General features: G+C 37.5%; 1 protein-coding gene across 4 annotated transcripts in view; it reads right to left on the reverse strand.

Moving 5' to 3' along the window:
• Positions 1 to 12,913: 12,913 nt before the first annotated feature.
• Positions 12,914 to 25,000, reverse strand: part of osbpl1a (oxysterol binding protein-like 1A) — a 37,184-nt gene continuing 25,097 nt past the window's right edge. For 3 of the 4 annotated variants that reach the window (XM_087785226.1, XM_087785225.1, XM_087785227.1), the window contains 11 exons: positions 24,020 to 24,154; positions 23,855 to 23,952; positions 23,589 to 23,771; positions 22,253 to 22,360; positions 22,077 to 22,166; positions 19,604 to 19,730; positions 17,409 to 17,516; positions 17,214 to 17,337; positions 17,056 to 17,146; positions 15,117 to 15,137; positions 12,914 to 13,525 (listed from right to left, as the gene is read on the reverse strand). In XM_087785226.1, the coding sequence (XP_087641352.1) occupies positions 13,423 to 13,525; positions 15,117 to 15,137; positions 17,056 to 17,146; positions 17,214 to 17,337; positions 17,409 to 17,516; positions 19,604 to 19,730; positions 22,077 to 22,166; positions 22,253 to 22,360; positions 23,589 to 23,771; positions 23,855 to 23,952; positions 24,020 to 24,154 (1,188 nt within the window). In that variant the 3' untranslated portion in view covers positions 12,914 to 13,422. The remainder of the gene's footprint in view (positions 13,526 to 15,116; positions 15,138 to 17,055; positions 17,147 to 17,213; positions 17,338 to 17,408; positions 17,517 to 19,603; positions 19,731 to 22,076; positions 22,167 to 22,252; positions 22,361 to 23,588; positions 23,772 to 23,854; positions 23,953 to 24,019; positions 24,155 to 25,000) is intronic. The other variant, XM_087785228.1, reaches the window with a different exon arrangement.

The following is a 25,000-nucleotide window of genomic DNA, read 5'->3' on the forward strand; positions in this document are numbered from 1 at the left end:
TTGTGATGGTTCTTAATCCTTCTCTAACATGAGGATGTCTCGTGAGGATTATTGTTGTAGTGCAGTTTGGAGCGTTTCAAGAAAAAAAAACCCTGCACAAAAACTACGAGTTTATTTACAACAACTCTACATTTAGGTGAAACAGGGTTCTGTATTTCGAGGGTCATTTAAACTAAATGTAATATTAATTTCAACTGAACAACACACTACAACTTCAAACCTGTACTCATCTTTTCGGACATGTACAATTATTTTCTTTATACAACAGAAGTCAAACTAAACAGAAATAATTCAGATTTAAATTTCTAATTATGTTATTATATTAGCTCCACATCATTACACCGAATCGGAGTAAGAAAGAAAAAACAAAAAAAAAAATCCTCTTTTTTATTCCTTCTTGTCAGTTTTATTTATATTATTATGTTTAGCTTTAATAGAGAAACCATTGTTTTATTGTCTGTAACTTTTTTTTTGTTGTATTACAAATGGTGTCATACTTTCTCATGTACAGTCAAAAAATATTTGAATATTTTTTGTCAACTAGATTTAATTATAAAACCATATACATTTTTAAGTTTAATTGCATGTATTATCTAGTAATGGCCCATAAAAGCGATATAAAAAAATTAAGCCAAAGAAAGAAAAATAATGAATTATCTCTATTATTTACCTTAAAAACTGTTTATGTTATTTTAATTATCTTCTTTTTATTTGATCAGTTTGAAGAGGAACAAACAAGTTTTTATTTATTCACTGCATATAGAGTCCAGATTCACTGTTTTATTAAAGGATCATATTTGTTTCACTTAAGGCTGAATTTAATTTATAAATGAAATATCAAACCAAAATGACCATTTATTTAGTTTTTTTAGTAGGATTATACATTTTAAAATATACTTACTGTTGACTTCCCAACATAAAAACATTAAGTGTAATTTAATTGATATTTTTGTTTTGTAATAACTTAAATTACGAAGACAACAAGCTACATATATTTCCATCACAATAGCACACTGACTGACGGAGAAACGTGGTTGTGACTGTGGACTTTAAATAGGAGATAAAGCAAGAAAAAGAAAAGTTGTAACTCAGGTTTGTTTCACTAATAAAACCAGATTAATAAATATTCTTGTGTTTTTATTTAACTTTGGGTGTCAACCTTGAAGAGAAGTCAGTCAGATGGTTTGGACACAATGACAACAACAACCATTACATCTCAAGACAGTTTTATTCGTGCAGGCTTTTCCTTGATTTTACGAGAATCCTGTGTTTGTCTCAGTGTTGTCTTCACCTTATAAGTATATATTTGATTGAGTATTGTTTTGATTGTTTAAGTGTTTGTGACCCTGGTCTGGAAAAGCACTATATAAATATTACTTACTTACTTACACCAGTAGCTGGAAAAACAAAAAGCTAGAGATGCAACAACAACTACAGCAACAATTAATAAGTGACAATTACAACAACCACTAATCCCATGAGTTATCTATCCATAACTTCAGGTTCTACAAATGGTGCAAAGCCCTCTAACCGAGCTTTATATAAGTTAATCCTGGTTGCAGCCCTCTCGCCCATATATACGGGAAATACCAGCCGCTCTTCCTCCTATTCAGACTGAGCTAAGAAAGGAAGGGCAGCTTGGCGACGTGGTTACAAGGCTTTACACTATTCATAGAACCAGAAGTTATAATTGAGATAACCCAGAGGTTGTACTTTATAGTGCCCTCTAACCGATCCTTGAGTTTGGTTAACACCGAAGATGTTAGCAAAAGATGCATCCTCTCAGCCCCGTCTACATAGCTGTAGTGAGCGCAGGAGGCCACCGGGTGGCCCACAGCCACGGGAGAGGGAGACGAATTCAAAGACCCACACCTAGTAACCTCGGTTAGAGGGCCGAGCACCATGAGGTACAACTTCAGCTGCAACAACTCTTCAAGGCGTGTGTATGGTTGCCATGGCGACAGATGGAGGAAGATGACAGGCCTGCGGACTCTAATATTTGTGATGATTTGAATGAAAGCAGTAAAAGCCTATCCTGTTGTCGTGTGTGTGTATGTGTGTGTGTAATGGGCACTATTACCATCGCACATAGTGCATCAGCTTCCACAGCAGTGACAGCAGAGCTGGGTTTTTTTTGGAGCAAATTGCCAGAATTCTGTTTTTAAATCATCAATGTGGTGTGTAGCACACATGATGGAGCAGGTACACAAAGTTACCACACATGCACCCGGACCACAGAACATATTTATACTATACACATACACTGTATATCATTTTTGACATGATACCTCCTCAACTGAAACAAGCTTGAGGTATCAGTGACAAATGTTGCTAAACTAAATCACGTGATAATATAAAAACTAATACTCAATCTGAAACAATCCTGGCTTTTTTTTTTAAAAGATGTTTTCTCTGGAGTTTGTTTGAAAGTCTTCCTTGGCTTCATTGCTGTTGCAAGAATCAGAGCAAACACTCAGGGAGTGTTGCCACACACCTGAAGGTTGAACAGCTGGAAGCAGAAGACAAGAGAATCAGTGTCGACTTGAGTCAAGTGATTGAGGAGGTTCCTGGAGCGACCTGGCTTCATCTAATGCAATGTTGTTCGTGAGAATCCATTTTTTTCTCACATAACCTGCTTTATGTGATGTATTTATTATTTCAGCCTCAAACTAGAACCAACAAAGAGAACAGTTTTGGTCACGTTTGATACAAGCCTCATTTGTTTGTAATGTATCCTATTTTAACTATTAACTATTTGTATGTTCTTTCATTCACAAGGGCACAAAGTGTAGAAGATAAATTGCAAAAATGTTTATTATTCATTTCGATCTAATCTTGTCCTTAACATCGTTATACAATCAAAGATTTTCTTCTGTAATGAACCATAATCAAACAATTTTCAACTATAATCAAACAATTTTCAACTATAATCAAACAATTTTCAACTTTAATCAAACAATTTTTTAACTAAAATCAAACTTTTTCAACTGTAATCAAACAATTTTCAACTAAAATCAAACTTTTTCAACTGTAATCAAACAATTTTCATAATAATCAAACTATTTTCGACTATAATCAAACAATTTTCAAATGTAATCAAACTATTATCAACTATAATCAAACAATTTTCAACTATAGTCAAACTTTTTCAACTGTAATCAAACTATTTTCATCTATGATCAAACTATTTTCAACTGTAATCAAACTATTTTCAACTGTAAACAAACTATTTTTAACTATAATCAAACTATTTTCAACTATAAAAAAAACTATTTTTAACTATAATCAAACTATTTTCAACTATAAACAAACTATTTTCAACTATAATTGAACTATTTTCAACTATAAACAAACTATTTTTTAACTATAATCAAACCATTTTCAAATGTAATCAAACTATTATCAACTATAATCAAACAATTTTCAACTATAGTCAAACTTTTTCAACTGTAATCAAACTATTTTCATCTATGATCAAACTATTTTCAACTGTAATCAAACTATTTTCAACTGTAATCAAACTATTTTCAATTATAAACAAACTATTTTTAACTATAATCAAACAATTTTCAGCTGTAATCAAACTTTTTTCAACTGTAATAAAAAATAAAAACTCCTTCTGACACTTCACACACACTCATATTTTACAGGTTTTTGAGGTGGAGCTAAAAATGATCAAGCAAGGCTGGAGAGTCACTGGTAAAAATAATTTGTTATCATAATGATTTCTTTTTTCTCTTTGGGCGACAACTGACTTGTCTGGCAGAGTCTCAGTGTTGAAATCACCAACATCACTGCAGGACAATCTGGAATTATTGTTAAGCAGAAAGAGGTACAAATCTAAACAGGTTTAAAAACATATGTCCCACTGAGGCTACGACCACGTCCTTGCCAGTCGGTTCCCAGGCTAATAGAGGCAGTGATCCACTCCAAACTGAATTAGTCTACAGGGATGCATGCGGCATACGGATGAGACTGTGTCGCTAAGTCTGGCCTCGAGCCAGCTCCCAGCTAGTGTGTGAAGGTGAGAAAATAACTTGTGTTTGTTGAGAATTTGACAAACACAAAATTAGACCAGACTTTCATGGAGCATGAGCACAGAAGGTGTATTGAATGCACACTTGTTCAATTCCCGCCTTCTCCTTTAATCTCATATTTTTTAAATTGCATCGAGGGTTTGATTACCTGGGGTTTAGTATAATGTGGTTTTGTAGCTTAATTAAATACAAGGTAAATATTTGCCAAAACAAAAGCTCATTCAACTTCATAAAAGCATATCCAGTGCAACAGCTGCACAAGGTATAGGAGGCAAAGTCTGCATTATGTACAGGTTGCCGTTTGTATTCCTCCAAAGAAAGATAGTATAGTGGCTGGCAAGCGCAACACAAATTTGCATAATATTTTTGAAAAACAAACAAATTCTTGAACAAAGAAAACTCCAATTTTCTAAATGTGTCTTAGAGTTGGAAAATATGTCTTATTGGTTAGGATATGTGTGATATAGTTCATAAACTTGTCACAGAACAAGTGAATGTAAATGTGTCTGAGGGTTTGAAAAGGTGTCTGATAATTTATTATCTTGTAAACTTGTCTCAGGGTTTATAAATGTGTCTTAAGGAATTGGAAATGTAGTTTGCAAATTTGTCTAAGAGTTCGTAAACTTGTCTCAGAACTTGTCAATGTGTCGAGTGTTTGATAATGTGTCTCGTAGTACTAAGTTGTATCCCGATTTTGTTAACTTGTCTCAGAGTTTGTAAACTTGTATCAGAGTTTGTAGATGTTTCTCAGAAATTGTAACTTTGTCTGAGAGTTTGTAAACATGTTTCAAATGTTTTCCTCTCCAAGATGCAATGAGTCCCTCATCATGATGTTTTAAAGTTATTGCCTTATAAAGTTGTCCCCGGTCTGAATTATTGGCGAACGAGAGGTTACGAGAGTGAAGCCTAGTATGAGATTATAATGACTTCACTCCTGAATCCAGCTGTAATCACGCCCTGCTTTGTTTATACAATGAGTCCATTTGAGACCTCCTTGATTGATCCAGAAAAACAAAGCGTTTTCAGTGGGCGGGGCCTAACAGTTTTCTACAAAGACACATACTGACGAGTACAATAGAGTCAAAGATCTATTTAAGACACACTTAAATCAACACATTTGTTTCCTTCTAAATTTTTTGTGTAGATTTCTGGCTTTTCCTTACCTTACTAGTACTGAGTGGATTATATTTATCCTACAAATGATATCAACCTTTGGAAAATTGTTGATAGTGTATGTGTCAAATCTGTGTTTGTGGCTTAATTGTGTATTCTGTGTGTAACTCCATCGTTAAACAGACAATGGGCTTTTGCTGATTGTGCGTTTGATTCTCTCGATTAACTTTCGCAACAACAAAGTGTCTTCTCTTCAAGGTCGTAACTGGAAAAGATAACAGATTTAATGAAGTATATTATTTCTTCCACAGTTATGCTAAATAACTACTTAAAACTGTTTCTGACCCCATGATCCTTTCAAAAAAATATGTAATCACCTATTTTGAAATAATGAATGATCGGCCATCGCCATGTTAAACTGGTTAGTTCACCCAAAATTCATAGTTCTTGGCAAGAAATTATAGCTGTATGCTAATTTATATTTTGATGGATGGATGGATGGATGGATAATAAAATCACTTCAACCGCACTTTATTTAATAGACATGTTCAAGTGGAAATGCTTCTTTCAGAAGATCCTGCTCCTTTTACTGCTTCTAAATCTCCATTAACTCATTTCCAAAGAGACCAAACTAAAGGAGAGGAGAAAGGCTTATTTCCTCGGATGTGAGGGATGTAAAGAAGTCATTCAGTAATTTATAATGAAAGATCTCTTCTAAATCCACAGGCGTCAGGTGACTTTGTGGATAAATATATATCAGTGTTGTCATCGGATGCAGTCGTCCATCAGTCGTCCATCAGTGGTCCATCAGCCGGAGACTGAAACAACAGTTTTTACGGAGTCATTTTTCAACGATATCTCAAACTCATGATGACGTTTCACCTTGTTGTCATCAGTTATCCGTGTGACATTTCTCTCCTGCAGGCTTTATCAGGACTCTGAAGAAACAAGACACATCCACCTGTCAGCGCCGCTACAAAACTTTACCGACACCTGAGCCGAGGACTCGGATAATTGTGTTCTACGTGGGCGAAAACCTCGAAGACTTCACCACGTCTATCACTCTTCTATTCTTTGTGTTCCAGCAGCTCTCTGCCCTGAAATCCAGATTCCTTCGACATAGAGAAAATACACAAACATGAGGATCACGCTGCAGAGATGTGGATCAGAACCTTTAAATTCACCACCTAGAAAGAAAAGCGACGAAAAGAGTATTGTATGCATTGGGAATTGTTGTTGTTGGATAGTGGATCCAATCACCTACTTCCTGAGTGTGAGATCAGTTTATCGTCTTAATGGTTTGATAATGGTTTCATTCACCGCCTGTGGAAAACATCGCTTCACTTAGAAGTTCAAAAAAAAAGTTTAAAATGTCGCTGATTGGCCAGAAAGCTTTTCGAATAACCCATAAGCCAATTTGGTGAAGATTAGCCTGCACATTACTGGATTTAGGCTTATTAAAGCTTCCAAAGCTTAGGAGCAACAGCCTGAAAGGATTTCTCTCCTCTGGTACAGAAGTGTGTGAGATACACAGACCTCAGAGCCCGAGCTGGGGTGTAAGGCTGGATCAGATCAGTGATGTAAGGAGGAGCCTGACCATGAATAGCTCTGAAATAATAACCAGAATTTTAAAGTTGATCCTGAAAGAAACTGGTAGTCAGTGAAGCGATTTAAGGATCAGAGAAATGTGAGTTCTTCTACTAGAGCGAGTCAGAATTCTCGCTGCAGAGTTTTGTATTAACTGCAGGCGAGACAGCGCCTTCATTTCAAAGTCTGATTACGATCTACAGTATCTTAATGATTTGATGATTGGTTACGTTGAGTCATGGCTGTGATACGATTCAGAAAAACAAGTATTCAGAAATTTGCGGTAATTAGTACAAAGCTCTTTTGCTACCTTAAAATATTAATAATAATATTAATAATAATAATAATACATTTGATTTAAAAGTGCACTTTAAGAGACTCAAGATCACTTCACGATAAAATCACATGATACAATAAAGTCACACAATAGAGTAAAACCAGGTGTTTTTTTTAATCAATTAAAATGTTAAATTCAACGATTCAATATTCTGATGTCACTGATATACTTGAAATCATCAAATATTGAATATTGTTTTATTTAAGTGGAACAAATACATGTTATTGTGGTTTCATATAAGCTAGCAAACAACATATAATGAAGATATACATCCTGAAGATAAAACCAAAATGTAAATCATGTTTGAAAGAAAAGGATTGTCTGTCAAACCTCATCTCTCATTGGACGAGGCTAAACTATGAATGCTGGCTCGACACACGCTGACGTTCAAACACAACAGATGAAGACCTCAGTCACCTCAGTGTAAATACCTGAACTTTAGCAACACCCTTGAGAGCAAGTCTCTGCAGGCACACACCTGTGAGCAAGTCTTTTCCACTTAGGGCTAATGAATTCATTATTGGATGGCAGCGCAGTTCATCGCTCACTTGCAGAATCCAGCAGGAGTCTCGGGCAGCTGCTGAGGACTCCGCAGTGGATATCAGTTCCCCAGCGTGCACAGCCGGCTTTCATATATAACCTCGAAAAAAAACCTTAATCTCAGGTAATACACAAGTTCCCGAGGACAGGTGACACATGTTAAATGATGTTTTAATGGTCGGCACATCCGGCGGGTGTCCAGCTGTGTCGTCATAAATCTGCAGAGTCCTCTAAACAGAGGACATTGTCCCTGTTTCTATCTCCTGTAACTTTCTTGGAGTCCAGCATTTTCATCTCCTGTTTCACTTTCACGATTTTAAAAATGACACTTTTGTATGGATTCTTGCAAAATAAGGCTTTATGTTTCCATGGTAACACTGACATTATTCAAGCTTCTCTCAGCCTTTATCTTTTTAGGAACTTGATGAACATGCCCCATGCTGCGTGCCCACTCTCTTGCATTCAGGTCTCGCAGTGAGGCGGAGTAGAAAGCTGTGAAGTACGGACTGAGAAAGGTCATCACAGCGACCATGAGGCGGCAAAGAGAAGCTGCTTCCATTCCACTGCCATCTCCAGACAGATGTGGCAAGGCCTGCAGAACATCCCTGACTACAGGACCACCACCAGTACAACAAGCTCCACAGACAGTCTATCAGAAGACCTCAATTCCTTTTAGACTGGCTTCGAGACACCCAGCTACAGCGCAGAGGGGCAACACAAACACTCCTGGACTCCTTCAACCCCTACTACCAACCATATATTGAGACCAGGTACAGAAAGCCATTAGGAAGATCAACCCCTGCAAAGCTGCCCTCAGGGGCATTTGCCAATGAGCTGGCTGTTGTTCCCACGTCCATCTACAACCAACTGCCCCCTCTCTAAAAAAAGATCACCCACCTGCATGACTGGTCTGTAGTACCCAGTGCACTCACGCTAATCATTATGTTGTTATTAATTGTTTTGGGATAGTGGTGCTGACCCACATTAAGAGCAGTATACCAAAAACCCTGGACCTGGAACGGCCCAACATGTCCCCGTCAGATGGAACTGACCATTGATCTCCACCATTCCCTCATCAACCTGGAAAATAGAGACTCCTACATTAGGATGCTCCTAACTGCCCACACTGGGCCTTCACCTTACCTTCGTTGACCGGCTCTTGGACTTTCTGACTGGCAAGCCCCAGTCAGTCAGGATTGTAAATAGTACTTAAGCCGGCATTGCCATAAACAACGGCACCCCAGAGGTATGTGTAAAACAAATTCCTCTATACCCTCTTGACCCACGTCTGTGTCGCCTCCCAAAATAACAACATCATCCTGAAGTTTGTGAACAACACATGAGTGATAGAATGCATCTCTGAGAGAAGGAAGATCTGTGGGAGGGAGGTGGCCAGTCTAGAGTCATGGTGCGAAGAGAACAACCTAATTCTGTTCATCCAGGGGCTTGACGTGGAGAGATTGGCCTGCACATAACTGATATTCAAAATCACACCTGGTTAAGAGGGCCCAACAGCGGCTGTATTTGGTAGGAAGGCTTACAGAGCTTAGAATGTCAACTTTTACAACTGCATTGTTGAGACTTTGTTTAAGTTGAGGGTGTCCCTTACACCGTGACACTAGGCCCCTACCTCTTGAGTGCTGCCTCCTCAACAACCTTTAGAATGGTGCTGTCTTTGTGGGAGGCCATACAGTCGTAGGTGAACAGGGTGTAGAGCGGGAGTTTACCAACCTGGTGCCTGGGGCATTTAGGTTAGGTAGAACTTTATTGATTGTTGTGTTCCATTTTCTGTTAGTAATCATCGAAGAAACAATGCTGTGATTAGTGTATTAGAGGAACATACTGTTACTGATAACCATAATAATGCAAAGTTTAGGTTTTAGTTTCATGTGTGTGTACCAAACTCATGGTAGATCTTGCCATTGGATTAGCTCCCAGTTCAAGAAAGGTTTATGACCCCTGGTGAAGAGAATGGGGCCGGGGACGCATTCCTGTGGATTGCCAGTGTTTGAAGAAGCTGGCTTGAATACTATTCCCAATCCCGACAGACTGTCGGTCAGAAAGTCCAGTCAGTCACAGAGGATGAGGTGCATACCAAGTGGGTACAGTTTGTTGGTGAGTTTGTGGGGAATCACTGCGTTAAAAGCTGGCAGGATTCAATAAACCTCATCCTTATGTAGGAGTCTTTATTTTCCAGGTAGAAGAGGGAATAGTGGAGGGTAGCAGCAAGGCCTTTTGGGCCACTTGGCACATTTTTGCTCACTGGCCGGAGGTTTAGAAGAGTGAAAAACAGAACCTCCAGGTTGCCAATTTTTTTCCCACAATGCCTCATGCTTATACATTACACTGTACATATTGCAAACTTTTCACAACACATTTTTACCTTATTTGTACTTTTACTTCTAGCACTTTACTGTACATATAATGTCACTACTGTTCTCTTCTGTAATAGTTTATATCCTGTATTTAGCTGTAGTATTTAATATCTTAACAATAAAAAACTGACAATACACACTTTAAATCCTTAAAATCCCAGAATTCTAGCTGTGGTGGAATAACCTTGACCTGTTTTCGTCTCTCACCAGATGTGCTCTTATTTTTCCTTTTCCAACTTTTGGGGTGACATTAAGACCAGTGCCTGGAAAGGGCCGATCCGCCATGTGGCGCGGAGACAAGTCATCCTGCTGGCTAACGGCAAAGTCAAAGTGTCCCTGAGAATGAACCATATCATCTTCCACATGTAGAAGAGCAACGACTGGAACTGGCACAGGTGAGGTGACTTTTCTTCACCTCTGAGTTTTGGGGAAATGGTCTCCACACAGGGTGAGGAGGAGAAAAAAAAGATCATCCTCAGTCACGCTGACCTGCCAAGTCCGTCTACTGGGCTGCGCTCTATTTACTAGATGAAGTAAGAATTGTTTGAGAGTTGAATCACCATCACAACTCTGTTGTGCACAATATTCATATCAACTTCTGTTTAGCTGAATTCATTTCAAACTTTACTTTAATAGTTCCAGTTGGTCGTCGAGTTTTTGTGTATATATTATATACATTGTAGAGTTTTCTACTATCGTAAATATTTCACAATTATGAACCATCATCTCAAACCTTTCAACATTGTAACGGCAAGAAAGCAACAGTAGACAAACAGTTTTCAACTGTTGTAAACAATTTTCCCGAGTTTTCAAACTTACTAGACAACAACATTTTAATATAACTAATTGAAGAAGATTCATAATAACATCTTAATTAATTACAACTTCATTAATAGTTCCAGAGGGTCGTCGCTCACACAATTCTTTGAATCAAAGATGTATCAACTTCCTGTGACTATAGCGACAAAATGTGTTGTTATTGTAAAATCAACTTTTTTCAAGTTAGTCGCTCCATTATAATAAAACTTAATACATTATTTCAGCAGTCCAAGTCGTGGGCCAAACAAAATATATACTTACCTAAGAGGAAGTATTAGTCTGATGTTGATATTGTCTTTTCATTCTTTGAGGTGCAATTTATCTTTATAATCTAGAGATTCAGAAACATGGAAATGCAACTGGTGATAAAGTAGTTAGTTCTGCTCTCAAACTTGAGATTGAGTCCCTATATGGAACAATGGGCTTTCCATTAGACAACACAAGTCTTCATTCATAAACTTGATGTGTGAAAGTATCTACTTGGAGGAGGTATGTGTTTATTTAGTTGGGTTCTGTAATGGCCTGGGGTTCTCTATTGTACATTCTCAGTTGTTGCAGGTAACTCAGTGTCTGCAGGGACCTGGAGATGATCACTCCCACACCTTTGAATGCACCAAAGAGCAGGCCTGTCGATCCACACAGTGAGCCGAGGAGAGAGAAGACATCCCTGCAGGGAACCCTGTGTCAGATCTGTCCTGGAGCTGGATGGAATTGTTGATTTCCCCAGCGCCACCTGCTGACTCCCGTCTGTCATGAGGTTGGTGATCCACTGACGGAGAATCTCGGGAGGACCTTCGAAAGGATGGGAAAATGGGTTTGGTCAAGCCGAACTCTCCCGCAATAATACGATTAGAAGATCGATTTCATTTAATGCTAATGATTCGTAAACTATTAGAAATGTTTTTTTTTAAATTGAAACTCAATACGCTGTTTTGATTGTCTACTTCCTGGGTCTTACTTTAGAGGGGCTTAAACTCTAAACTTTTTGTCGAGACTGGATCACAGGCTGAGGTCTTTCATCAGTTTTAGATCCAAATTGAAATTACATTTTGTTGTTTAATGTTGTGTTTGTTTTGTCAATTTGTCCCATTGTACAAAGAAAGAGTCTCTTGCTACACCCGCACGCAACCGCCTCATAGTGATGTGTTGGTGAGGCTTCATGAAACAGTTGATGAGGTATCATGATACAGTGTCTTCGTTTTAAAAGACCACTAGTTGGCACTGATGCCAGGTTTCACTGAATTTGTAGATCAACATTATAAAGCAGAGAGTGCCATCTAGTGGTCATTAAAATGAAGACAGTGTATCATGATACCTTATCATCCCTTCCGTCTCGAGAGCCCACAAGTTTGACACTACTTGGCTCAATAATGAAGTCAAAGAGAGAATATTTTGTGATCCTACAGCTAGAGGTCAGTGTGGAGAACACGTCGTTTCATTCATTTGTCTCTGGGAGGAGAATCTGAGAGAACCAAAGCCAGCATGGGAACGCTTCCTGACAAGAATAACCTGGACTGCATGTTCACTTCTACCTCACCCTCTCTCAGGGACACAGCATTCCCACGAACGGTATTTTGGGCTGCATACGGAATCTTAAACCGAACAATATCCTTCCAGAGAAGTCTGATGCCAGCAGTAAAGTTTTTTGGAAGAACCGGCTGTTCCTGGGATAGATTTATCTGCCTGTGTGAGGCTGATGAATTATTCCACTTGAGTATATTTTAATGATTTAGCTTCTGATTCCATTTTCAGGACGTGTCCTTGAACTTTACTTAAACTTTAACTATAGAAAAGTATCTTACAAAGTAGAATGTAATTGAATCAGAGCATTGAAAAACTTATGCATGAATAAAAAGTTAACGAAATAAAGAGAAGTGAAAATAATTATATAGTTTCTTTTCAAGACATTTTGGGGAAACATTGAAAATAAACCTTAACAGTTACAAACGTTATGGAATATAAACGTAAACTAACATTGCTTTTCCTCCTGTGACCATCGGGTGTCGCTCTCGATGTTTTTCTTCTGTAAGAGGTTCTTTCTTTTAGAAGCTTCCACGTCCTGATTCATTTCAATTAAAAAAACAAACCAACAAAGAAACACCACATTTTCTGCATATTGATCATTGATACTTTTAATGAGGCTCAGTTGAAAACTGCTGGTCATTTCTTTTTAAGATTAGTTTATCGAATGTTTGATTTTATCAGGCTGAGTCATTTAAATGCCAAAATAAATTAAATCTTATATTCCCATAAAAAACCCAATACAACCTTCAAACAACATTTATCTTATAATGACAATTTTAAGCAACTTTTTGCAGAAAATAATGACCTTTTAAAGTACAACACATCAGGAGCAACCACAACTTAAAATCTTAAAATGAGTATATATATGTACAAATCAACATTCTAAAAGAGAAATGCATATTTATTAACACAAAAAGCTACACAACATGCTTGAGTATTTAGCGTTGACTGAGAAGTTTTCATGTACGAATAGAAGGCACCAAGTGCATATTTATTTAGAGTAAATTGTTGATAAAAATATATATATATTTATCTTTCAAAAAGACTCTTGAGTAGAGCAAACAGTGCTGAGGTCATTTCACTCTGTTCATCAGTAAATGTCGGGCAGTTGACCATAAGTCCGATCCCAGTAGCCGCCGGAGAAGATCCAGTCCTGGGAGCTGGTGTGAGGATTAGTTCCTTGTTGAAACCACCTGGAAGAAATGATCAAGTTGAATGCTATAAATAATTCATGGGAAAGTCAAGAAGAACGTTCAAAATGTGTTAAAAAGCATCAAATCCTTCATCAGTCAATATACTACAACTAGCTTCAAAAAAAGCAACAATATATACAGTGACTTTAACGAGTTAACTCTCATAAAAAACATTCTATTGATATTATTTGGTAAAGGACAGAAAGAAAGAAACAATCTCAAGTTGCAAAGTAGTGAAGTGAGAATGTTGTATTAAGTTTAGACCATTTTACATTTAATTAATTTTTGATGAAGGATTTATATTCGGAAACAGTCTATTAGTGTCTTAACTTGAGATAAATTAATAAATTAGAAAGATTGCCAAAAAAATATTTTTGATAGAAATTAAAAAAATAAAAGTTTTTCATTAAAACATATGGGTTTAAAGTAATTGTATTATTATTATTACCTAGAATGGGGTGATAAACTAAATGACAAAATGGGCCAAAATATTTTAACAACGCAAGATGTCTGAGTAATTTTTTTTATTTTATTTTTTTGAGGTTCGATTTATCAGGATTATCTAGGTTTGTTATTCTTTCGCCTAACAAATTTAGTTCCTGCATTATCAGTTTTACTTTTTTTAGAAGTCTCTGTATGATTGTAAACATTGGTTCTAATCTTCTTCATAGGTCACAAAATTAAAATGTATTTCATTTCAATTTGTCATGCTAGGTCTAAATTTAAGCCAGGAAGTGACGCCCAAAATTATTAATAACCAAGGTTTTTTAATATTAACATTTTGTTTACCTGATATAAATTGTGATATTATGAGGCAAATACTATATAGGGAATTTTTAAGATCATGATTATGTATTTTAAGCCATTTTTTCGCGGGCAGCAGTCAATGTGACATTTGTTTTAGTACGCTTTCAGTTTTTTACTGCCTTATAGCAGGTAACAGGGGCTGTAAAACACTAAAGAATAATAGACGTTAACTACTTTTTTAAGACTACTATAGATAGCTATAAAAATGATTGATCAGTATCCCACATATTTTGGGCGTCAATTAAAGTGAAACATGGATACGATCTGGACGTAAATCTGTCTGAAGTCATTAACACAACATATATTGCGGACGACCTTACAACGGACAAATTGAAGTTATATTCGGTGAAGGTAAGTATTTAAAATTATTTATCAGGGTTGTCGTTGAACTTTGTATTGATGTGTCATTATTTTGAAGCAGTCCATCACAATCGCACGAGTGACTAAAATATTTAGTTTGTGTAGCGTCTTCAACAGGAAGTACACGTCTGTTTTAACATTGTCTTGTCATTCAATCTATATTCATTATTTGACATCAGTTTAACTCTTACTAGAAGTATCTGTTTCTTATCTTAAACACTGGCATCTTTAGAGGGCAACACGTGCCTTTTAAACACTATCCAGAGCATTGCACCTGCACAGGTGAGGGCGAGAGATGAATCACATCTTCCAGCTGATGCCGACAAAAGCCGCGACAGGAAGAGATCAGATATGACAGCCGGTGAAAGAAGAGAGAGACTTTGATCGCGTCACACGTCACAGTCAAGCAGAGAGCGGCTCTAACCTGGGGCCAAGTGCAGGACTCCTTCACATCCCAGCAGGCGGGTGCCACGGAAAAAAAAAAGATCAGGGAAAACACAGGGGTTTAGTCTGGGCGTTTGAAAGCAGCACGAGAAGAGAAGCGAACCAACAATTAGAAGAAATGAGTGAACATGTTGAAGAAGATACATAGCAAAGTGGTAGATGTGTGTGTATAATGTTACTTTAGTGTCAACTCCTGCATGTGTGTACGTACACGACCACCAATCCACGTGCCCAAAACTCTGTGATAGTATTTATTTGATCTAAATATATCAATAGGGACAGATTTGTGGACAACCCAGGTTAAAAGGTTGATCAGTCCTCTTTAGAGGACGCCTGTAACTTCACTGTCAAGAGCAGAACTGGGCCACAAGTGGCCCTCTGACTGGACTTATGCGGCCCTCAGGGCCTCATGATCAAACATTAAAGCTAACCAAGTGAAATCAAAATCTCCCCGAAGGCTCTTTTATTATTTATTACTAGTTCAACTCTGGGTATAACTCTACTACTACACTACTAAAATGAGTTTTTTCTTCCTACTTTCTTTCTTTTATTTACCCTTTTTGTGGGTATTTTCTTTACAAACTAACTTTTTTTAAAATTTTTTATTATAATGTAAAATATGAAAGGAAATGTAAATAATTTCATGGCATAATATATTTTTTTCTTTTACCTTACAATATTTTGGAACACAGCTAATGAGAAATACAACATTATACAATCATTAATAAATAATGTCGATTTTAAATTCTAGTTTTCTCATCATATAAAAGCTCTCTTTAGTCAATGACTTTGCGTGTCTAGAAAGACACCTTATATAAAATGCTTTATTATTATTGAATCCTTCTTTCTTTTGGCTTGATGGCCACAGTATATATTGTGGCCCCTGGTCAAGAGGGACTTAAGGAAACTCTGTACAGGTGAATAACAGGAACTAGGAAGTTCTCTACATTGGTGGAGAGTATCAGTACATGATCAGGGAAAACTGGCCTATTTCACACCACCATGTTTTAACGGCAAACTGATTCATACAAAAAGTACATACTAGTAATGTAATGCATATTAGTATCAGGGCACAATTTGGGAAATTCAGTTGATTTATCCGAGTATGAAATGACTCTTCAAGTCTCAAAGCATCGATTTTATGAAAGATGAAGAGGAAAATGAACAATGTAGTCTATGTACATTTAGTCTTGAACCCATGATGTTTGGTCTTTTGCTTTGTACAAATAGAAGAGACATGACACAACTAGTTCTGATATACTGTGAGCTTTCAAGTAGAACCACCATTTTTCCGGTCTAACTCTTTTATTACAAGGTTTGAAACAGACTCACAGTTGTGGAGTTCACAGTATGTTTTCTGAAAAACCGACACACTGGCCAACAAAAACTGTTTCCTAGATGTCTTCACAGTAATGTTGATTTGAAACACTAGATCGTATATAGACCCGACTATTTATTCCCATTTTCATGTTTCATAAAATGGATGCTTTGATACTTTGAGAGAAAATTTAAATCATCTGCTGTCTGAATAAAGTTGTGTTTTTGAAACGGGGATACGCTCTCACGGATCGCACAGATGTCCAGGATCATGTACTGACAGAGAGAGTGACGTGCATGTGGATAAGGGTCTTTTTTCGCAGTGATTTGGCACTAAAAAGACCATACTGGTGGAAATAAGGTCATCTAAGGAAGGAAAAACATCCAATAAATGTTCTCTTCCATTGGAAAATGAATAGCCACCATTACCAATAACATCTGCAATCAAACACAACACTTGAAGAAATTAAACACTTTTCAAATGTGGTTATAATAATGACGGCAGTTTTCTCAGAGGGCAGTAATTGATTGGTCACTTCATTAAGGGCGCGAGTGCATAATCAGAGCGTATTTATCGATTCAAAGGAGATTTTTCCCTTCACCTCGTCTTCCAATCCTCGTCCGACTTGGAGCGGTTTTTGCGAGCAGCTCTCTGCTTCTCCTCCAGCCTCTTCTTCTCCTCGCTGGCCAGATCTGATTGAAGAACAAAAGCTATTGTGTTACATACTCAGTGTGTCCAAGCGTCTGTTGTCATTATTACCGATGTCGCCCTTCTCCATGGCCCGTATGTCCGGCCTCATCCTGCAGTCGGTGGACGGAATCACTCCCTCCATCTCCCCACGCAGCTCGTTCAGCTGCATGGCGAAGGACGTGAAACTGTACATCTGGAGTCAGACACAGCGACAGTTAGCCTCAGAGACCATCGACTTCCCCTCACGCCTCCATCGGTCCCGACCTGGGCCGAGTTGACTGGTCTGGGCGCAATTCTCCACAAGAGCAGGCTGCCGGGGATCATGTCCACACTGTCCACGGCCTGATGAGGAACCTCCCCCTCACTGCAGCCCTGTGGAACATATCACAATACAAATCAAACTGGAACCTTCTTGATCACAATCAGGGTAAAAAGGCTTATTTCATCACTTCATCACTAGGCTAAATCTGGCCTTTTATGAGGCCTGGTGGTTGTCCTTATGGTAGCTCAATGTTGATATGTTGACCTAGAAAGGTGTCATTGTTTAAGTAAAGATAAGGAAAATAGCCTAGAGGAACACAAACACAGAGAAAACTATGATTTATTGAGCCGTCAAGAATTAAAAAATGACATCGCGATCAGACTCATAATTACTGTTACGGACAGTTTGGTAAATATACATTTAGTTTGTCCTGCAACTTAGAGGTATAAATGATTCAGGCCCCTCGTGTGTTTGACTTTGAAACCCATGCTTTACTGATCTGTAACTGATTTAAGACCAATGTATTAGCAGCCCCTGCTCTGAAAATATTCAAAGATCCATCTTGTAACTGTTACAGTCAATATCTGTGGAACTGAATCGGACTATCTGGAGGATAGAAAGAGTGTTTATGTCTTTTAACTTTCGTTGTCAGCTGTGTAGCATGTGTTCAAGCAAAATAAAACAAAATAAAATAAATAAAATATTTGAACAAAGTTTCAGTGACGAATCATAAATTCTGTCCATGTTTAAGTTCATAATAATTCTGATGCAATTTATTACAGCCCTTTATTGACAGTTTTGTTTGTTTTTCAAGCGACCAACAGCAACTTCAAGATCGATTTATGTTACTATTTTGCCTTTTATGATATTAACTCTGACCTCAAATATATTTTTATCTATGTTCCAAATCATTTTTATCCTACTTATCCGTTCAATTACATGTAAAGACACAGTTTATGTTACACTATAAGAGAAAAACAGGCAGGAACCTTGAGCAGAACCAGACTTAGTGGAAACAGTAGGGGTGTGTATTGTCAAGAATCTGGTGATACCAGATGTATCACGACATAGGGGGAACAATAGGATATATTGTGATACTTGAGGAACAAGTATATATTTGTAATATTGTCGAGTACTTGACTCTGGTGCTGCAGAATTTACAGATCACATGACTCTAGACAAAGTCTTGACTGGGTTCATTTGTTTTCAAATGTTCTTCTGCTGGAGTCGACTGTATCCTCTTGTCAATAGTCATGGTCAGTATTTTATTGTTCCTTTAGCTGCGGAGGAGGTTATTAAAAAAAGGAAAATATTATTTGAACGTCCAAAAGAAAAATAATTGCCGTTGAGTTTTGATATCAGGAAAGAGAAACATCCTGAAATTTAATTTAATTTAAGTGTATAATTATTTTCTTACACCCCTTGTGAACACACTTCTGCTATGAGCAGCCGGTAGGAAGAAGAGTGAGAGGAGGATGGAGAGGGAGGTACATTGGGAGGAGAGACAGGAAGTGAAGGGATGCTCCAGAGAGGGCCCTTCTATTCCCTCTTTGGCTAATTTAACTTCTTTACCCTTCCTATTTTTCCAATTACTGTGTGTGTGTCTATAGTTTTACATGTGTCTTATAAATCTTCTATTGTTTTTTATGATTGTGTTTAATGTTTAGCTGTGTTAAGGTGCCGGGACATTCCAACTCGTCAAACTAGGAAACACAGAGGTCCTCTTAAACATGCTGCAACTCACGTCAATATTTTATTTGGAAAAATCGATTGCAATTTACTGCTGTGTGTACTCTCTCTCATGGTGCTTGTCACAAAATGTAATTAACATGGCAAACAACAAGAGGGAAGATGGAAAGAACGGTCACGAGACACGTCAGGGAACCGTCTGCTCAGCTTTGATAAGAGAGCAGGGATTCAACCACACCTGATTATATAAAACATGTCCATAGTTGTTTAGTAAATTGGATATAACCTCAACTGCTGCACTGCTCAATTCATCTTTCAAGTGTCGTCAACACTTTTTCCTCCGAGACCATAGCCTGAAATGTAATTTCCCCGAAAAGATCCCATGTTGCCACTTTTTCAAGTTTCATTGCTATAAATAATTCATTACCGAATATCATGGCGAGATTGAAAAAAAAAAAAAAAACCTGTACAACTTTGTATGATGCTGACAGCTTGAAACAATCCTCACCGTTCTGGAGCCTTTTTTGTCTTCAGTCCCTTTCTTGTCGTTTTTCTTATGTGCCTCCAGGGCAGCCGGCTCCACGACATACAGGCACTCAGTCCACTTCCCGTAGAGAGCACACAGCTTCTTCTTGCTGGAGAGAAACATACCCACATTTATTTTCTCAGCCTCAACAATCATTCCCTTTCATTCCAGATCAGTAAACACAACGTATTGTTCAGCCCTTGATATATATAATCGTCTGCTTCTCAGCCTCCTCGTGCTTCTACGTTCATCTCGGTTTTTTCTTCATTCCTCAGCAGAAAGTGTTGAGTCACACGACAGAATGAACCTCCATGTCATTCTTCTAACACATCTCCCATCATCATCATTAATCCTTCCTTTCACCGGCGCAGCATTCTGAGCCGGCAAAAGAGCTGCTTTCATCTACGGGAATTGTTCCCTGAAAGAATTGTTGATTAATCATTTGCATGATGGTTTCATTCCGTAATGAGACCTGTCAGCGCCGGAGAAGAGTCTTGTGTGTGAGACAACCTAACCGTTTGCTCCTGATTCAATAACTAATGCACTTTTTTATTATCATGTAAATCACAACAAGTATCAAACATTTGTTCTATAGTCAGAAAGAAGAGAAAATAATCATTAATTATCATCTACTTGGTCTTTTAATGAGGTGTTGCACGGTGCTGGATCTTGTCCCAGCTACATAGGGCAGGTGCGGTACAGGTCACCAGTCCATTACTAGTTACAATTAAAACCAAATAAACTCTAAAACCAATACATTATTATTAACATATCCGCTTCACTTCTCGTCACTTTCAAAAAATGAACTTTATATAAGTATTTTTAAACACTTTAAATCCACTAATAACAACTTAAGACTCTTGTTATTCATAGAAAAGACGAGGATCTAAAGTTATTTTGGTAGTGATGTGTTGATGAAGCTTCATGAAACAGTTGATGAGTTATCATGATACAGTTTCTTTGTTTTAAAAGACACTGTAGATGTAGATGTTACTCTCAGTTTCTTTGTATATTTTGGTCTGATCTACTGATTTACTGGTCTTGGATTTCGGGAGGTCCAGGACAAAGCCACGTCCAGTGTCCATCAGAGGCGACGAGGTGGAGATAGTGGACAACTATAAGTACCTCGGTGTGTGGATGGACAGTAAACTGGACTGGTCCTGCAACACAGACCATGTGTATAAGAAGGTTCAGAGTAGACTGTACTTTCTGAGGAGGCTTCGATCATTTAACATCTGCAAGAAGCTCCTCTGCATGTTCTACCAGTCTGTGGTGGCCAGTGTCCTGTTCTATGCTGTGGTGTGTTGGGGTGGAAATGTGTCCAAGAGGAGTGTCAACAGGTTGGACAGGTTGATCAGGAGGGCTGGTTCTGTGGTTGGAATGAAGCTGGACTCACTGGTGACAGTTGCTGAGAGGAGATCATTGAACAAACTACTGGCCATCATGGATGATGACAGTCATCCTCTGAACACTGTCATCAGTGAGCAGAGAAGCAGAATGAGTGCACGAATGCTCCTACCCAGGTGCAAAACAAATAGACTCAGGGACTCATTCATCCCTCGGGCTATTAAATTGTACAATTCTGAGTTCGGGGGCAGGAGTGGAGTGAAAGTATCTGGATGTTCTGTTCCATGTTAGTCTTTGTATCTTTGTCTTTGTTGTTTTTCTTTCCTTGACCTATGTCCTTTGTCTTTGTCTTTAGACTTAGATTGTGTCATCTTGTTCTTCCTCTTTATGTTCTTCTTATTTTATTTTTTATGTATTATTTTTTATTGTTTATGAAAAATTGCTGGCTATTGGTAAAAAACAATTTCCCAAAGGAGACCTCCTGAGGGATCAATAAAGTTTTACCTACCTTTAATGAAACCTGCATCATGTTCAAACTCAGAAAATGTAATCAAATTTGTGTTTTCAATTTGATTTCATTTAGGAAAAAGACTCAAAAAGAAAACACTACATTATATATTGATGCCCAGAGGAAAGTTGTGGAAAAAACAGGATGGATAGGAATTATTGTTAAAAACATAATAAATATCAATAATCCTATATTATAGTGTTGCTATTTTAAGAAACTTCTCCCTAAAAGTGACAACGAATTTCACAAATTTGTACTTTTTGTATAATTCTGACAATGTAGCAAAGACAGCATTTGAAGTTATGGAAAGATTACTAGCAGCTAATTCACACTTTTCCATTTGTGACAGTTAATAAATTAATTAATAACATTCAATGCAACACATATATATATTTTACTTCTCTTAATGCAAGCTTGCCATATTTTTTGCTTTTACTTGATATGCTAGCTAGCTTAGCAATATGAGCTAAAGCCCTAACTACACGTTAATAAATACTTATTGTCAGACAATATTTTTTGGATAATATAATATAATATTATTTAAAAAACAGTTTTTCCAAAAAGTCCTACCATATTACATAGACTAAAAGTGTATATTACCTTTTATCCTGAATAAATCCCTCCACTTTGTGGAGCTCTTTACCAAAGAGCCCGCAAGGTTTAAAATTCAGGCAACACTTTTCTCCTGTCCTGTGTAAAAACAGACGAGAATCAATTTGTGTTAAAAAAAACAAAAACATGGCAAAAAGGATTCTAAATGCATCTGATGTACTAACTTGTGGTTGATGATCTCCATGCTTCCATACTGTTCGATCCAGAGCTGCCCCACGATGATGTTATGAACACAACATGTGGGGTTTGTCCAAGTGTACGCTTCGTTGTGCCTGCAGGGAAAAAGTTTGATGGAATGTAGCTCAAAGATACGACAACAATGTACATCAAACATTCTTGAAAGTTGAAATTTGATGTTTTTTAAAATCCAAAGTCTGATTTGAATGATGTTAACATTCTGTGTTAGAGATTCATATTCAAAGTCTGATGGCAAACATCTGCTTTCATAAGTGTTGCCTTATCTGGGTCACATGTAGCTAATCCCAGCTGAGAGAGTGGGGCCAAATGTAAACAGTGACATCATAGCAACAGCTGTCATATAGCAAAGTTCAACAAAGAAAGCGTAAACCAGAACTTCTTCACAGAGAAAAAACGTCTTAACTATTTAGGAAACTGCAAAAATACTTAAATATATAATATAATAATAAACTTGACTTATATGATCTTGTGATAAAAGGCTTGTGGGACATTAAAACACGATTGATGGAACTGTAAAAAAAAAGATTATATGTCCTTCTAAGACCTACTTAAGGGCTAAATATGGCCACTTGGCCTACTTTTGGTTTTAAAAATAGTGAGAAAAAATGAAAGTATAATAAACTGTATATATATTAGCTCTCCTCATTTTGTCGAACTGAGTAAGTTTGTCTCTGAATGGTTACACAACTTAAGGTAGATTTATTCCCAGACTGTGCTAATAATAAAAATAAATTAAAAAAAAACATCACAAAAAGCATAATTGTAAAATATGGTATCTTTAAATAAATATGAATCAACAGTGTACCAAGTTAAAAAAAGTTTACAAGATTACAGTAATGTATATCAGAGTATAGGCAAAACTTTCTGCTTTCCAGTTTTTCACTTAAGATTAAGTAATTCAGAAATGATAGCAGTCTTAAAAAACCCCAATGCTCTTAAATCGAATCTTCTCCAAACTCTATTTTTCTTTCAACGACATCGACAAGACTTCAGGTCGTATAAATCAGGGCTCCCCAATCTTTTTTGTAACATGGACCAGTTGGATGTCGACATTAAATTTCACGGACTGACCTGTCGAAAAATACAGTAAAAATAAATTATTATTATTATTATATTATTATATACTGTATATTATTATAAACAGTTTTGTGTTTCACTCATTTTCACTAGTTTTATTTTTTGACTAAATTTATTTAAAATGACGTGTCAAAATAAAACATCTTTCAGACAGTAATCATCAACCAAACAGAAACAATATCTTTTTCTTCCTGTGCAACAAAACCATAACATTAAACCCCTTACTTGGGCAGCTCCAAAGTGATAACCCCTCGTGGCTCGGCCTCCACACTCTTGCCCCAGAATTTAAGTTTCGGGTAGATGGATCCATGAAACACAAAGTCTTTCTGCAGACCTTCGGCGTGGAAGGCGCTGACGGGCGGGTGGTGGCTCACCTGCTCGGAGATGAGCTGGAAGCCCAAATCCTCTCTGGTGAAACACAAACCAAATTCACCTGTCAGGTGCTATCCTTCCGCTCGGATAATCACACAAGAGCGGCCGTGACCACGCACCTAACCAGTTCATAGGTTTCTCCCAGCAGGGGGTTGAAGGGTTTCCCAGTTCTCTCCCACTGGGAGGCGACAGCTGACACAGCAAACGCAGCCACACACTGTTAAACGGGAGACCCCAAATTGAATTCAGTCACACCTGGATGCACTTGAAGGACGTTTATTCACCTTCATCCTCTCCGTGGAGTCGGAGCAGGCGTTGGCCCGGTGGATGAGGTACGTGTGCTCCATGTACTCGGTCAGACGCTGCAAGAAGCTGAGCGGCTCATTGAAAATCACCGGCATTGTGATCTTAGAGAGTTCCTGGAGGAGAACAAGGTTAGAATTCATTACCATTTATCCCTCTTATACAGCTTATACCGGATGGGGTCACGGGGGGTCAAGAGCGGATGACTGATTAAGAGCTGGTATCAACTCTGATGATTTCTGAGAAAGACACCATTTATATTTATTTATTTTAAAGTCTCTAATAGAAGTTCTAAATCATTCTCCGAGCCACCCCTGTCCTCGCTTGTACTTTATATTCGCGGGAGACACAACTTCCACATTGTACCGATTTCATTACACAGCAAAAGCCCAAACTGCAGCACAAATGTAAAAACAAAAGCCAAGTGTCAGCAGATCTTCATCTGCTAAAAAACAGAAAGACATGAATCACTATACAGATTTGTATTTCCAGCAGGGCTTCAGATTGTGATCAAAATGTCAACATCAGGACGGGTGACTGTAACAAGTGCACTGCAGGTACAAGTCGGAAGGTTATTGCATATAATTATAGTATCAACTCACAGCGTGGCTTTAGGTAACTCTTTTGTGACACAGACATTATCCATAAATAGATTTACGAGAAAGAAGAGGAGAAGGTTAGGTGGTCTTATAATTGCTAGAAGGAGTTGAAATTCTGGCCATTATTGTAATTTACATATTAAATATAGCATGAATTTAATTGAAATTGGACATATTTTCAATTTACCTCATAAGAGATGAAAACTTGGAAATATTTCTAATGGATTATGTAAAAAACATTGTTTGGATTAAATTAAAATGGGATGTATTGACATTTCTAATAGATAGATAGATAGATAAACTTTAATGGTGGTCTCCTACCCCCCTTGCACTCCTTTTCCACGATGGAGTTGCCCTCCAAAA

This window comes from Callionymus lyra, chromosome 2 (genome assembly GCF_982586985.1).
Source record: "Callionymus lyra chromosome 2, fCalLyr1.hap1.1, whole genome shotgun sequence".
NCBI lineage: Eukaryota > Metazoa > Chordata > Actinopteri > Syngnathiformes > Callionymidae > Callionymus > Callionymus lyra.